At 40.6% G+C, this 12,304-nt stretch overlaps 1 protein-coding gene across 4 annotated transcripts in view; it reads right to left on the reverse strand.

Moving 5' to 3' along the window:
* Positions 1-12,304, reverse strand: part of nckap1 (NCK-associated protein 1) — a 31,811-nt gene that overhangs the window by 982 nt on the left and 18,525 nt on the right. For all 4 annotated transcript variants that reach the window (XM_079464348.1, XM_079464349.1, XM_079464347.1 and 1 more), the window contains exons 17-29: positions 10,127-10,246; positions 9,117-9,256; positions 8,714-8,845; positions 5,643-5,861; positions 5,409-5,539; positions 5,213-5,310; positions 3,783-3,876; positions 2,869-2,951; positions 2,523-2,603; positions 2,357-2,450; positions 1,438-1,554; positions 1,181-1,290; positions 897-986 (exon numbers count right to left, since the gene is read on the reverse strand). In XM_079464348.1, coding sequence (XP_079320474.1) covers positions 897-986; positions 1,181-1,290; positions 1,438-1,554; positions 2,357-2,450; positions 2,523-2,603; positions 2,869-2,951; positions 3,783-3,876; positions 5,213-5,310; positions 5,409-5,539; positions 5,643-5,861; positions 8,714-8,845; positions 9,117-9,256; positions 10,127-10,246 — 1,509 coding nt within the window. The remainder of the gene's footprint in view (positions 1-896; positions 987-1,180; positions 1,291-1,437; positions 1,555-2,356; positions 2,451-2,522; positions 2,604-2,868; positions 2,952-3,782; positions 3,877-5,212; positions 5,311-5,408; positions 5,540-5,642; positions 5,862-8,713; positions 8,846-9,116; positions 9,257-10,126; positions 10,247-12,304) is intronic.

The raw sequence follows: 12,304 nt of genomic DNA on the forward strand, positions 1-12,304 counted from the left end.
AGGATAAAGAAAAATGCATTTCAAGATGATGTTGAGACGTGTGCGATCGTATCACGCCTCGAGTTCTATTGTCAATTTGGTGCATCCTGCAGCCTAAGACATTTAAAAAAACATAAAAAAAATCCCAGACAAATCTATAAAAAATATACAGCAGCAGAAATTTTTTTTTCAATCATTTAAAAAAAGAGACAAATTTTCATTTCATCAAGCAATTCTGGATGTATTGTGGTCATTCCAGTTCAGTGTCTGTTCAGGTTTGACAAAGTCATCCAACATTAATGTGAAAGACTAACGGCACAAGACACACAAAAACTGTGATAAATCGAGGTAAACACATAAACAAATGTCTTTTTCTAAATACAGTATTACTAGTGTATTGCTTGAAAGTGAATATGAACTTGTTTTCTTTGCAGTATTTCAGGTCTTAAAAAAACAGAGCATATTTTGTGTTATTTTGACCCGTTTCTCCAGTTTTCATTTTCTGCAAATAAACATTTATATTTAGAAATTGGAGAGAATTTTACAGAATTAAACAAAAAATTTATAATTTTACCTAAACATAAATATCAAATTAAGAAAAACTGACTATGGTCTTCGAAATGGTCATATATATATATACAATTTATTTGAATTTATTATTACTACAGTTTTATCTATAGTTAGTGTGTGTTTAATGTCCTTTCTCTATAGCTGTCTTGAAATGATGCATACTGTAAAAAACGCTTCAGAAATTGAATCAAACTGAATTCTTCTTCACCCAACATTGTTCTCCAAATGCATTCACCATCCCTAAATCCCATGTCAAAAATACTTCTGTTTATTGAGGAAATATTCTACTGTTTCACCCTGTTATAAACCATGCCTTCGTGTCTTCCACCAGCAGTGGATTCACTCACCATGTCCAGGAGCAGGTAAACGGACTCCCGGTTTCGTGTAGTGGTTTTATCCGTTTCTTGTCCAATCTTCAGCAGACTGGAAGATGCAAGCTGAAGAAGAAGAATAGAAGAGAATTACCCAACAGCCCCACAGTGAGATCACTCAAGTCTGCAGTTACATAAACAAACATTATAAAGATTGTGTTGTTGTAAATTGTGTCGTAAAAGCAGATTTGAAGTCCAAATTCAAGCGCATCCTATATAAACAATGAATTAGGACGATAGCGGCAAACATTCCAACTTACAGCGAGGAACTCTTTTAGGCGGTCCTCTATGCTGCCCTTATGGATAGTGAAGAGAGCAGCGGCAATCTGGTTTACCGCTTTAGCTAGACAGTGGATGTTGTTGCAGTGACCTAAAAAGATTTATAGAGTTAGTAAACGCATGATAATACATTAAAGCGCGCAGCCCACCAGACGTGGTTCCTTCGTTCAAAGAGCACAGATATAATCTAATGTCATTGGCGAAGGTTCAGCGCCGGTCCGAAATGCAAAATTGGTACCTTCTATTGCGGGACTGTACTGCGACATCACGTTGCTGGCCAGGGTCGGCATGGAAACGGCCACAAACACCATCAACAGGCAGGCAATCTTGTACTCCTCCTCTGGGCTGATATTCTCTGTTACAAACAAGGTGAAATGAGTTCATGAATGCCGCGTTCGGTAATGCATTAAACACCGGTTGCAATTGTGAGAAGGGCACTAAAACTGCACACATCATATTTCTGGACAGTGTCCGAAAAAGAGCCAAGAAAAACTGTGCGTATGTCCAGAAATGACCTGTTATTTATGTTATTAGTGCAACTGGATTTGGGAGTGATTCAATTAAGTCTAGTTTGAGTTGACTTGCTATTTAGATAGTAAACAGAAGACGTTTGGATTTAACCATCGGGGGAATAGAACAAAAACAACGGCGCTTGCCAAGAGGCCCTGGAGGGTTTTCGGCTGCTCTGAGAAAGTCAAAGTCGTTCACCGGAAAACTTTGCTCAGTTTTAGAGAGCTATGCCTGAGGTAAGCAGTGTGAGATTTATCAGAGTTCACAAGGCTGTTTTCAGGCATTCGTGTTCTTTGAATGGGCTGTGACGCTTGATAAAAGTTTGATAAGAAACACCGGACGACTGGACACTGCTATTAAACTTCCCAAGCTAAAAGCTCGTTTATACAACAAGCATATCAATGCTGTAATACTTGACCAGAAAAAATGTTTTGAATAAAAATGCGCCTTTAAAAATGTTAACTGTTTGAGGATCAACGTAAAAACCCTCAACGGATATCTGCATGTTGTAATACAAGCCGAATATAACTTGGATCTTGGGTATTTTATTTTCCACCGATTCCACTGAACAAAATCAAAGCCTGACACGTTTTGTGACATTAAACGTATGCATAAGTTGCTACCAAACTCTTCCTACAAAAACTTACCAGACTTCTGGGAAGATAGGGCCACTACAAGCGCAGGGTCAATCTCACAGGGCAGTCCTGCGGCCGAAGATAGCTCGTACACGTTCATGGCCACCTGAGAAAATGAAGAAGCTGTTTGTTACAGGGACACACCGTTAGCCTTAAGAGCAGGAGTGATGTCACCTACCTTCATGTCAGTTTCCCGAGGAATGTGGTCTTTGAAGTCTTCCACGGAGCTCACTAGGAAGGGAATGTGGCAGGACAGCACCTGGAGAAAAGACCCATATCTGTGGTCAAGAGCTTTTATGTCTGATGCTAAATAAGTAAATGTGAACATATCTTTGCATAAAATGAAAATGACATGAAATGGACATTCTGTTTTTGAAATTGCAATAGCATGGAACGGATGAGTAAATGTCAAACATTTCCTTCAATAAGCAAACAGTTAAAGTATAACATAACAGAGAGACGTTAACATGCAGTCCGTGTTCAGACAGCGAGTGTTGTGTGAATCACGTGTCTGGATAACTCACGTCTCTGAGAGCTTCCTGGGCCAGAGAACGGAAGGATAAAATCACACCGATGATGGTCATCCGTTTCAGCACGCTGTCAACTGCTACAGAAATAGAAGAGAGGTCGTATTAATAACATCCAAAAATAGATTATTTTCTTCACAGAAGCACTAAAAATAAATCTGCAGGTGCCGTGGGCCACATTCCTGAGATAAGATTTCAGTTTAGTAGCTTAGTGTAATAATATGAATGTATGAGCTGGAACAAATACCCCTGAAAAGCTCTGTACGGAGGGTCCTGTCTGTTAGGGGTGAGGGGATTACCTGTCATACCACGACTTTACAAACAGCTATTGTCTAACAGGCTGCTACTCAAACTGTGGTACGCGCGCACAACTCTGAAAATGTGTTATTGTAAAAATACGAAACAGAAATATTAAAACTGGTGTTTTGATTCTTATTGTCATATTTCTAATCACTGATCTCCTTACAATATTAAAGGGATAGTTCACCCCAAAATAACAATTCTGTCATTTATTTTACTCGTGGTTTAAACCCGGTATCACTCTTTCTTTGATGGAATATATTTTGAGAAATGGTTTTGTGTCCATACGATGGAAGTCAATGGGGGCCAATGTTGTTTGCTTACCAACATTCTTCAAAATATCCGTGTTCTGGAGAAGGAAGAAAGTCATGAGTAATGACTAAAAAAAAAATCATTTTGGGGTGAAATGTGTCCAAGATTCGAATGCATTGTCACATTGTACTTTTTAGCGGCTATAAACCTTTTCTCAGATACAGTTATACAGTGTTCTTTGCACGCAACATACTGAACATACTTCACAATTGAATTAACGACATCAGACTAAATATTTAACATAGTGCTTGCAGGTGTGTCAAGTGATAAGAGACAAAATCCCTGAGATCGGAACTCACATGTGAGCCGTTTGAACAGCGCTGCCATATGATCCGGCTTGTCAAAGCTGGTCCTCATCTGGGTCAGAACCTCCACGTTGTCCACCACAAGTTTCTGTAAAGACGATAGCATCATGAAAAAAAACACGCACTTTTAACACTGGTAGCCGATTAAAGCAATGAATCAACCAAGACGAGGACATTTTCAAAACATGAGAAGAAAAAGCCCCGGCTTGCATGTCAACAAATGATTTGCGTAATTCGAATGCTTCGAGAGGAAACCTGTTTCAGGTTAAGTCCTTTGGTGGACATGGCGCGGAATAGAAATGCAAAATAAAATGGTTTTACTCCGCAGCTTATCGTGGGTCAGATAGGAAACTTGGGTCTTTCTTCTGCAAATTACTTTCAGCTGAGGGAGAGAGGTTTGCATGTTAGAACATCACCGACTTGTGCCAAGGCTGCGTTCGCACACTTCACTTGCTAAAGACACAATTGTAATGTAGAGGACTGTTTCAATTACATACGTGCGTTTGTAAACATTGAATAGAAAACATATTTTGGGAAAAACGGGGATTTGCATGCATGCATTGGCCGAGAGAGAGAAAGCGGTTCATTCCTAAATAATTATATCAGGAGTGCACACAATAAACAGTTTATACCTAACAAATAATCAAACAGGTATTTGGTTCAGGTTTGATGGGCATAGCTGCTGTTCATCCATCATTGCTTGACAGCTCTCATTTGCTTTTGATCAAGTGTTTCCCAATAACTCTGCTAACCAAACTCTATTCCCAGAGAGCAAGTCCTCATGGAATCTGTGACATCAGAATTCCAAAGAAAGTTCGACACATTTTCCGCTCTTTGCGTCTATCACATATTTGTTGCTTATTTGTGCATTCAGTATGACTGAACATGACATTCAGTCCTGACAAATCTTGCATTCTTGGGCTTATTCCAAAATGTTGTCCAATATTGTTTGCGATCTCTAGAACAGGGAGAACACGTGTTTTGACATAGCGCAGCACACACAACACAAACGTGTTTTTCTGAGCTTTTCAGTACTGCTTCCCCTGAAGAGGAGCTGATAATAATGCTCAGTAGAACTTTACCATTTTTGCTTCAACTTTGTTTCTCAGACATTTTCGGAAAGCTTCTGATGGCCCCCGGACCCCAGTCTGAAAACCCCTGCTCTACAAAAGCCTAACTAAGAAAAGCAGGTAACAGATCAGGTTTCACAGCGGTGATGTGAAATGAAGGCTGTTTGCCATTACGAATGAAGAAACGACTTCCTGTGTAATAGAAAATGTGACAAAAAATATGTTTAAATCATGCTAAATTTCACTTACTGGTCTCTAAATTGCGAATCACTATTGAACTTCAGAGGAAGTTATGATCGCAAAACCACTGCAAAACTATTGTGACCTTTCACCTGCGAAACCCTTGACCCTCACCTTGAGTTCGGCCACCTGGGAAGAGATGTGCCACATGAGGCTCTCGCTCAAAAACTTCATCCCGTACGGACCCAGCAGCTCAGACAGAGAACGCATTTCTGGCGGATTAAGAGAATACAAAGAATTCAGACATGCTGAGAGATTTGCTTGACTGAGACTTCCACGAAAGGTTTCTAAACAAGCTCTCTGTCCTCACCAGATATGTCGGAATACTCCTCGGCGTTAAAGGTGAGCTCGTTCTCAGTGGGCAGATTGACGAAAGCCTTCATGGCTGGAAAGTAAGCGATGTGACCATTGCTGACCTGCCGCAGAAGGGTCTCCAGATACCTGCACGCAGATACACACCAAACAAATGATTCACATAGATTCTTTTAGAAAAGAAGGTATGGAAAAAAGCATGTCCCTTCTTTCTGGATATCTCCAGTCTTACCAGTTAGTGTAGAGGCTGGTGATGGTTGGTTCTCCGTGGCTGTCCAGGTGTTGGGTCTGCTGCAGAAGAACATTGTTGAACACTCTGGTGATGTCGATCTGAACGTAATTCTCGATGGACTGCAGCACTGTCATATAGGCCCGCACGCTGGTAAGCAGCTCTGATGGTTTGGCGATCTCCTGCGTGGCCTGGTTGTACATGGTCATACCCACGATGGACCTGAGAAAGTTACAGACATGGTCAAAACCCAAAACTATTCCACAATGTGATCTTATCAATGCCATTATACTACAAAATGTTTTCGAAAACTACTTCATTTCTGCTGACGTAACCACAAGATCAGGCAATAATATAATATCAATCAATAACATTATCCCAGTTTAACAAATAACTTAAGTCCTGTTTAACATCATTTCCTATTGACTGTGACTATAAAATAAACATTTGATGACAATTGGGAAGAAGAAAGAAAAGTCCAACAAAAGACAGACCGTGTAATCCATTTTTAATAAAAGATTACCAAGACAAACATTTAATCTGGAACAACACGTACCCATGATTCATACACATCAGGACCAAAACCATCAATTCTGATTCGATTCGGTCTTTCACAGCAGCAAAGTGGAACGGCTTTAAAACAAGTAACTGGTGTAAACCGACATTACGCACAATGCCGTGGCAAATGGAGAACACCTTGAAGAACAACCTAATATTGTTTTGACCTGAAAAGAGACTGTTTACAAAAAAGCCATCAGATGGAAACTAGCGAGCACGCGGTTTGGGTGGTGAGATCTGCTAACCGGACCTCTCACAGCCACGCGAGGGGCCCGGGAGAGAGAGGCCAGCCAACGCATCCGCGTCAGAGTTTTGAACCCCGCAGTGGAAAATACCTGTTATTCCTCTGCCCAGTGTTTATTTAGTTGGACAAGAGCTCTTCTGGATCCGTGTCAAAAATCATTCGCTCTCTCCGCTAGTCCATTAAATTACACGAATCGAACAATAAACCCACGAGGCCCCTTACGCTGTTGAGTTCTCAGCTTAAATAATAAGTGAGAGCTGGACGACACTTCTCCACGACATAAAACATTTCAGTAACTCTGGATTGACGATCATTTTGTGGATGTGGATCCACAAAAGAGAGGGGGTTAATGAAACGCAATATGCATGTAGTCGGCAAATTAATATGAGACAAAAGGGTTCAAAACTATACTGTACTTAAACCTAATAAAACAACTCAATTAGATAATTTTATTCATAATCATTGCATTTTAGAAAAGAAGAAAATTCAAGATCTTCAAAAACACATATGGCTTATCCAATTATTTCTCATAGACATCAATGAGAATAAATGAAGAGCAAATTAGAAACTTTGATGTCTGCCGCGTCTCAGATATTTCCCTTGAGATATAGAGCTAGAAATCTTACAAATGTCTTTGTTATGGTTTCAGAAGAGATCTCAGCTGAGCTCAGGTTTGTGAAGTTTACAATCAAGTCATTATTGAAGATCTGAATATTAATTTAGTCCAGATCCAAATCCAGATTATTGTACCTCTTCAATTTAACTTTATTTACACTTCTATACTCTTAAGCATTTTAACAATTGTCTAATTTACTTCTAGTTTTATTAATCTTAAGCGAACGAATGAATGAACTGGGAACTCCATCAAACCTCAAATCCATCAAATCAGTTCGCAACAGCAAACTTTGAAGAAATCGAATCTTCATCTGAGTCGGTGTTACATAGTATGAAGTTCTTTGGAATTAAATAAAAAAATACATGTTGCATTTCTTTTCGAAGGCCACGTCCGATAGAGGCCGCGTTTGTCCAATAGTCCCATGCCTTATACGCCTTCACATGCAACATCCATGTATTTTAACATGCAAACAGCAGCAGAACGAAATGGATCAACAACAGCAGCCGCATTGACATATCATCACATTTTCAAGAAACTGCAGCGTTTTGGACAATGGAGAAAAACTAAAATAATATACAGTAAATCCAGAAAAAAAAAATTAACTTAAATAATTAGCAAATTACGACAAAACGAAAGCACAGAAGAACCGGCGAAGTTCATTCCGTCAGAAAGTTTTCGTTAAAATAAATAAATAAATAAAAGCAGGCCTAACTCAATCCAAAGCTCGGCTAGTTTTTATTTAATAAAGTAACATGTTTACATGTTGCGGAGACAGTCTGGAGCCTGTTGACAGTTGCAGAGAACTGCAGAGATAACGCCTCGGGAAGCGTGTTTCATTTGGTTTCCGCCAGCCAGGATTAATATCCTAAGAGGGCACGTGGCCACATAAATGTGTTTTAGCTAAGCAGCTATAAATACAATCTGCTATACCCGCGCAAAATCTAAAGGATAAATTGATTGCTAGCACCTAATTTTCCTTGCAGTAGCTCTGCTATTAGCTTTGCTTTGCTTCATTACGCTGTGGAGTAGACATGCCATAGACATGTCACAGCGCTTTGTGCGCGATTGTCGCTTGTCTACATTTAAGACAACAAACTTGAGCAAGCCTGCTTAAGCCCTGACAAATGTGGCCTCGACAATCCGATGAAAAAACATGTATTTAAAAACGTATTATTAAATAATCATTATAATTATTATAAATTTCTTTTTTTAACCCTTTAAATATTAACCGGTCACATTTTTAACTATCGCTTAACGTTTAAACAGTCAATATGAACATCCCTAGTCCCCGCCTCCATTCAATCGTGTGAGCTCAGACCGTTGATTATGGGTACACAGATGATGGATTTGACGTTCAGTGATGAGTCTATGTGATATCCTAACATATCTACGACTCAAATCTGTGAACGTGATTGGTCAGTGTTATTATGATGTAAACGGATGCAGTTTCAAACTTAGGTAGTAAACTGCAGTTTTATGGAGAAAATACTGCGCGATGGATGCATTTGCACATGGTTTATCTTAAAGAATATGCAAATTATAAAATGTATATTCTTTCTTCTGCTGCCAAAACGAACACCAAATAGACATGTAAACAACATTAAAAACTTGATTTTCACCAGAGGGGGACTTTAAGAAGATGCAGGTGGGACTTACTTGGTGAAGCGGATCTCCAGGTGGGAGGTCAGATACTCGCGTGGGGTGAAGGTGTGTTCCCAGACCATCATGTTGGGCACGTAGTTGATAGAGAAGCACAGCTCTGACAGAGCAGTGTGCAGTTTGTCCAGACTGTAAAAAAACAGCCCGACATTAAAAAACTAATTTCCTCCAGATTACACAGTCGGTCATGGTTTAACCAGCTCACCATGAGAGCAACCCACCTCTACCCATGGGTGTCCATTTCAAGCTTGATATAAATCCCTTTTATATTATACGGAGGATCAGTCTGCGTGTGTGTCGGTTTGTAAGGATAATACGGTAAATGCCTGCAGCATGACTTTGTTTAATGCGGCTGTGGGGGTCATCGGGTTTAAAGTGTGTGACCGAGAGTTGTCCTTACTTGGTGACCAAGAGTCTGTTCTTCCTCATGCTCTCCACGCCGGGCTTTTCTCTCTCCGGTTCACCTTTCTTCCCCGTCTGCTTTTTCGACTTCTTGTTCACGGCCTGACTGATGGTTTTGGCACAATGTTTTGGCAGCAGCTGTGCAGAAGGGCAACAGGAAAAAAACTCTCTTTAAAGTCGTCGTGTAATCAAAATTAACACCGTTTACTTTCTTAAAGAGATGGTTCACCCCAAAATGAAAATTCTGTCATTGTTTACTCACTCTCATGTCATTTCAAACATGAAAGATATTTTGAAGCAAGTTGGAAACCGAACAACAACCGAACACTTCTATTGTGTGGACACAAAACCAACAATATTCTTCAAAATACCTTCTCTTGTGTTCCGTGGAAGGTTTGAGATGACATGGGGGTGTGTAAAAGATGACACAAGTTTTGGTTAAACTTTCATTTTAATGCACATTCTTACACGTGATTTGCCAGAGCATATAATTCAATTTCCAAACAAAATTCATCTATAAAAGTTTGTCTTTGTCATCTTTCAGGGAAGTGCCTTTGAAGCGATTTTCTTTTTTAGCTGCTGTTGCAAATCCAATTTCCCGGCACTTTTTCTGCAAATTCACTAAACAATTTAATGTGCTGCACTTTAATGCCCAATTTTCCAACCCGAGCTTTATTCACCAACCACCAAATGACCCGTCACATCCGAGTACAGAGCGTGGTAACCAATAAGCTGCTTCCTGTTTGCTTACAAGACGATGATTACACTAGACAGTGGGCGTGCCGTCGGATCTCTATTAAAATCTGACAAGACATGTCACCGTGGTCGTGAGTGCTGCCAAATGTGTTCAGTGGCTCCATTAAATTTGTTTTCATTGTGATCATATTGCAACCGAACAGAACATTCCGAGTGAATTTGTAAACCCAGTTACGTCTCCGATATGACACGGATAATTCAAGAACTCCTCTGCGTGATTTGGCAAGTTTGAGGTTGGTGTGCCTCACTGACCTGATCGCTCAGGGTGCACTGCTCAGTGCAGATGTCTGTGATGAGGTTGCGGGCCTGCTTGGCCATCTCATCCAGGAACATGTTGCACAGAGACAGGCTGCGGTCTCCGATGTGGTGCCTCTGCAGGAAAGAACAGACAACGAGTCATTAGTGGAGACTTGCCTTAGAACAACCCGTTTGTTGATACTTAGAAATATAAGATATAAATTATCTCTAGGTTTCTATACAAAAAATGAAGGTTAGTTAGAGATTTTATCATATGTACTGCTGTTCAAATTGGCAGAATTTATTGTTATGTTCCTGTTTATTATTGCAACCCCGATAGAAAGCATATCTGCATTGTATACGGCACAATATAAATAAAGGTGACCTGACAATAAGCTATTATGTACTTTACACTGCATTTCAACCTGGTATATAAGGGATAATTCACCCAAAAAGACAGATTTTGTCATTATTTATTCATCCTCATGTAATTCAAAACCTATACACAAGATGTTATTTTACGAAATGTCTCAGTGGTTTTGTGTTCATGACATGAGGCATTTTAAGTTGCCCAAGCACAGTTTGTGGTGGGTAAATCTAGACTCAATATCAAAATTAAGCCGTTTGGGTTACCATTTACTTCCATAGTAGGACCAAAAACTACTTTTTGAGTCGATGGTGACCCAAAACGGCTTAGTTACAAACTTTCATTAAAATATCTTCATTTGTTTCCAGCACAATAAAGAAATACACACAGGTTTGTAACAACTGAATGGTGAGCAAATGATGACACAATTTTTAGGTGAACTATTCCTTAAGGACTTTCACATCGCTGCTGTCTTTTTGAAACCTCATATCTCCATATTTCCTGATTTAATTTTTTTGTAATGAATCGCATGTTTCGTTGCCGGGCACTTGCCCCCCTGTCCACCCTGACAGCCTGAAATTGCATTGGTATTGGACACACTGCAACTGGCGTTTATTTTTTTTAATTTTCCTGCAACATTCATCAGATGGATCCAATCCTGAATGATCTATGGGCATGCCATCTGAGTCTGCGAGTCCTGCTCAGGTGAATTTGGCTGAAACTGAACTGCTGTTTGTGATCGCTCCTGAGTGAGGGCTAAGTGGGACTCTTTGTTATCCCCCAGCTGGTCTCACTGCCCCAAACTCCCTGCCCAGAGCAAACAGTGCTCTACACTTCTAATGCAAAACAAGCATCGCCCCTGTGTGGAGCTCAACCTTCCACTCCCGCACTGACTTTCCTGACAAAACCCAAACAAGATGGAGGCGGCCACCGCTTCCCAAGAGGCGAACAAGCTGTCATTTAAAGCTCAGGCGGCAGATGTGTTTTGAATCCAAGGTTATGGTTAAAAAGAGATCGCTTTCTATTCGTCTCTGCTTTTGCAGACAACGCACGTTATTCTGCAGGTGATGCAGGTTGGAAACATCTCTGACCTTTGCTGAAGCGCGGTGATCTTTTGTTGTTACCCTGAACCGCTGTTAAAGTTTCTGTGCGAGGATGGAAATATTCTTGGAAACGTTTTAGTGCTTTTCCAACATAAATAAAGCTTGCAGCTGTCCAAAGCTGTGTGGAGTGGACACAAGAGGAAGACCATTTCAGAAACATGCTGAGAGAGGGAGTTTCATGTTTAAATAAGGGAAACCCAAGCCTTCTATGGCTCAATAAATCTCTTTTATTCCTATAAGTGCTCTCAGACAGCTCAATGTTCAGGCTCGGCAATGACATGAGACCTCTCATTGTGCTCGCTCGTTTCTGTGCCGTTTGTCCACAGATTAAGGGGCACGAATGTGTTTTTTTTACCAAATTAAATTGGATATTGGAGGGCACGGTGTTTGGCAGGAACAAACACTAGGCAAATGTGCCGGGCGTATTCCAGCCGCCCGAGGGGGTGGGGAGGGGAAACAGGAATCTGTTGTGCTCCTTGTGTGTGGAGGGGCTTCCACGTGCCCCCGGGGATTCTGGGTAGCTGCACCAGTGTATGGTTCAATTACAGATTTAATAAATCATGCTTTTCAGCGTTTGGTTTTCCGCACATATCCTGATACACGGACCGCAGCGCTCAATGCTGCGTGGTGGGACATTCCAGATCTAGTTAACTCATGGAGCTTTCCGGATTCACAGTACGGCTCCATCCTGAACCCTGGCATGGGTCGCAGCTAAGCCGTGGC

Source organism: Barbatula barbatula (assembly GCF_947034865.1).
Source record: "Barbatula barbatula genome assembly, chromosome: 9".
NCBI lineage: Eukaryota > Metazoa > Chordata > Actinopteri > Cypriniformes > Nemacheilidae > Barbatula > Barbatula barbatula.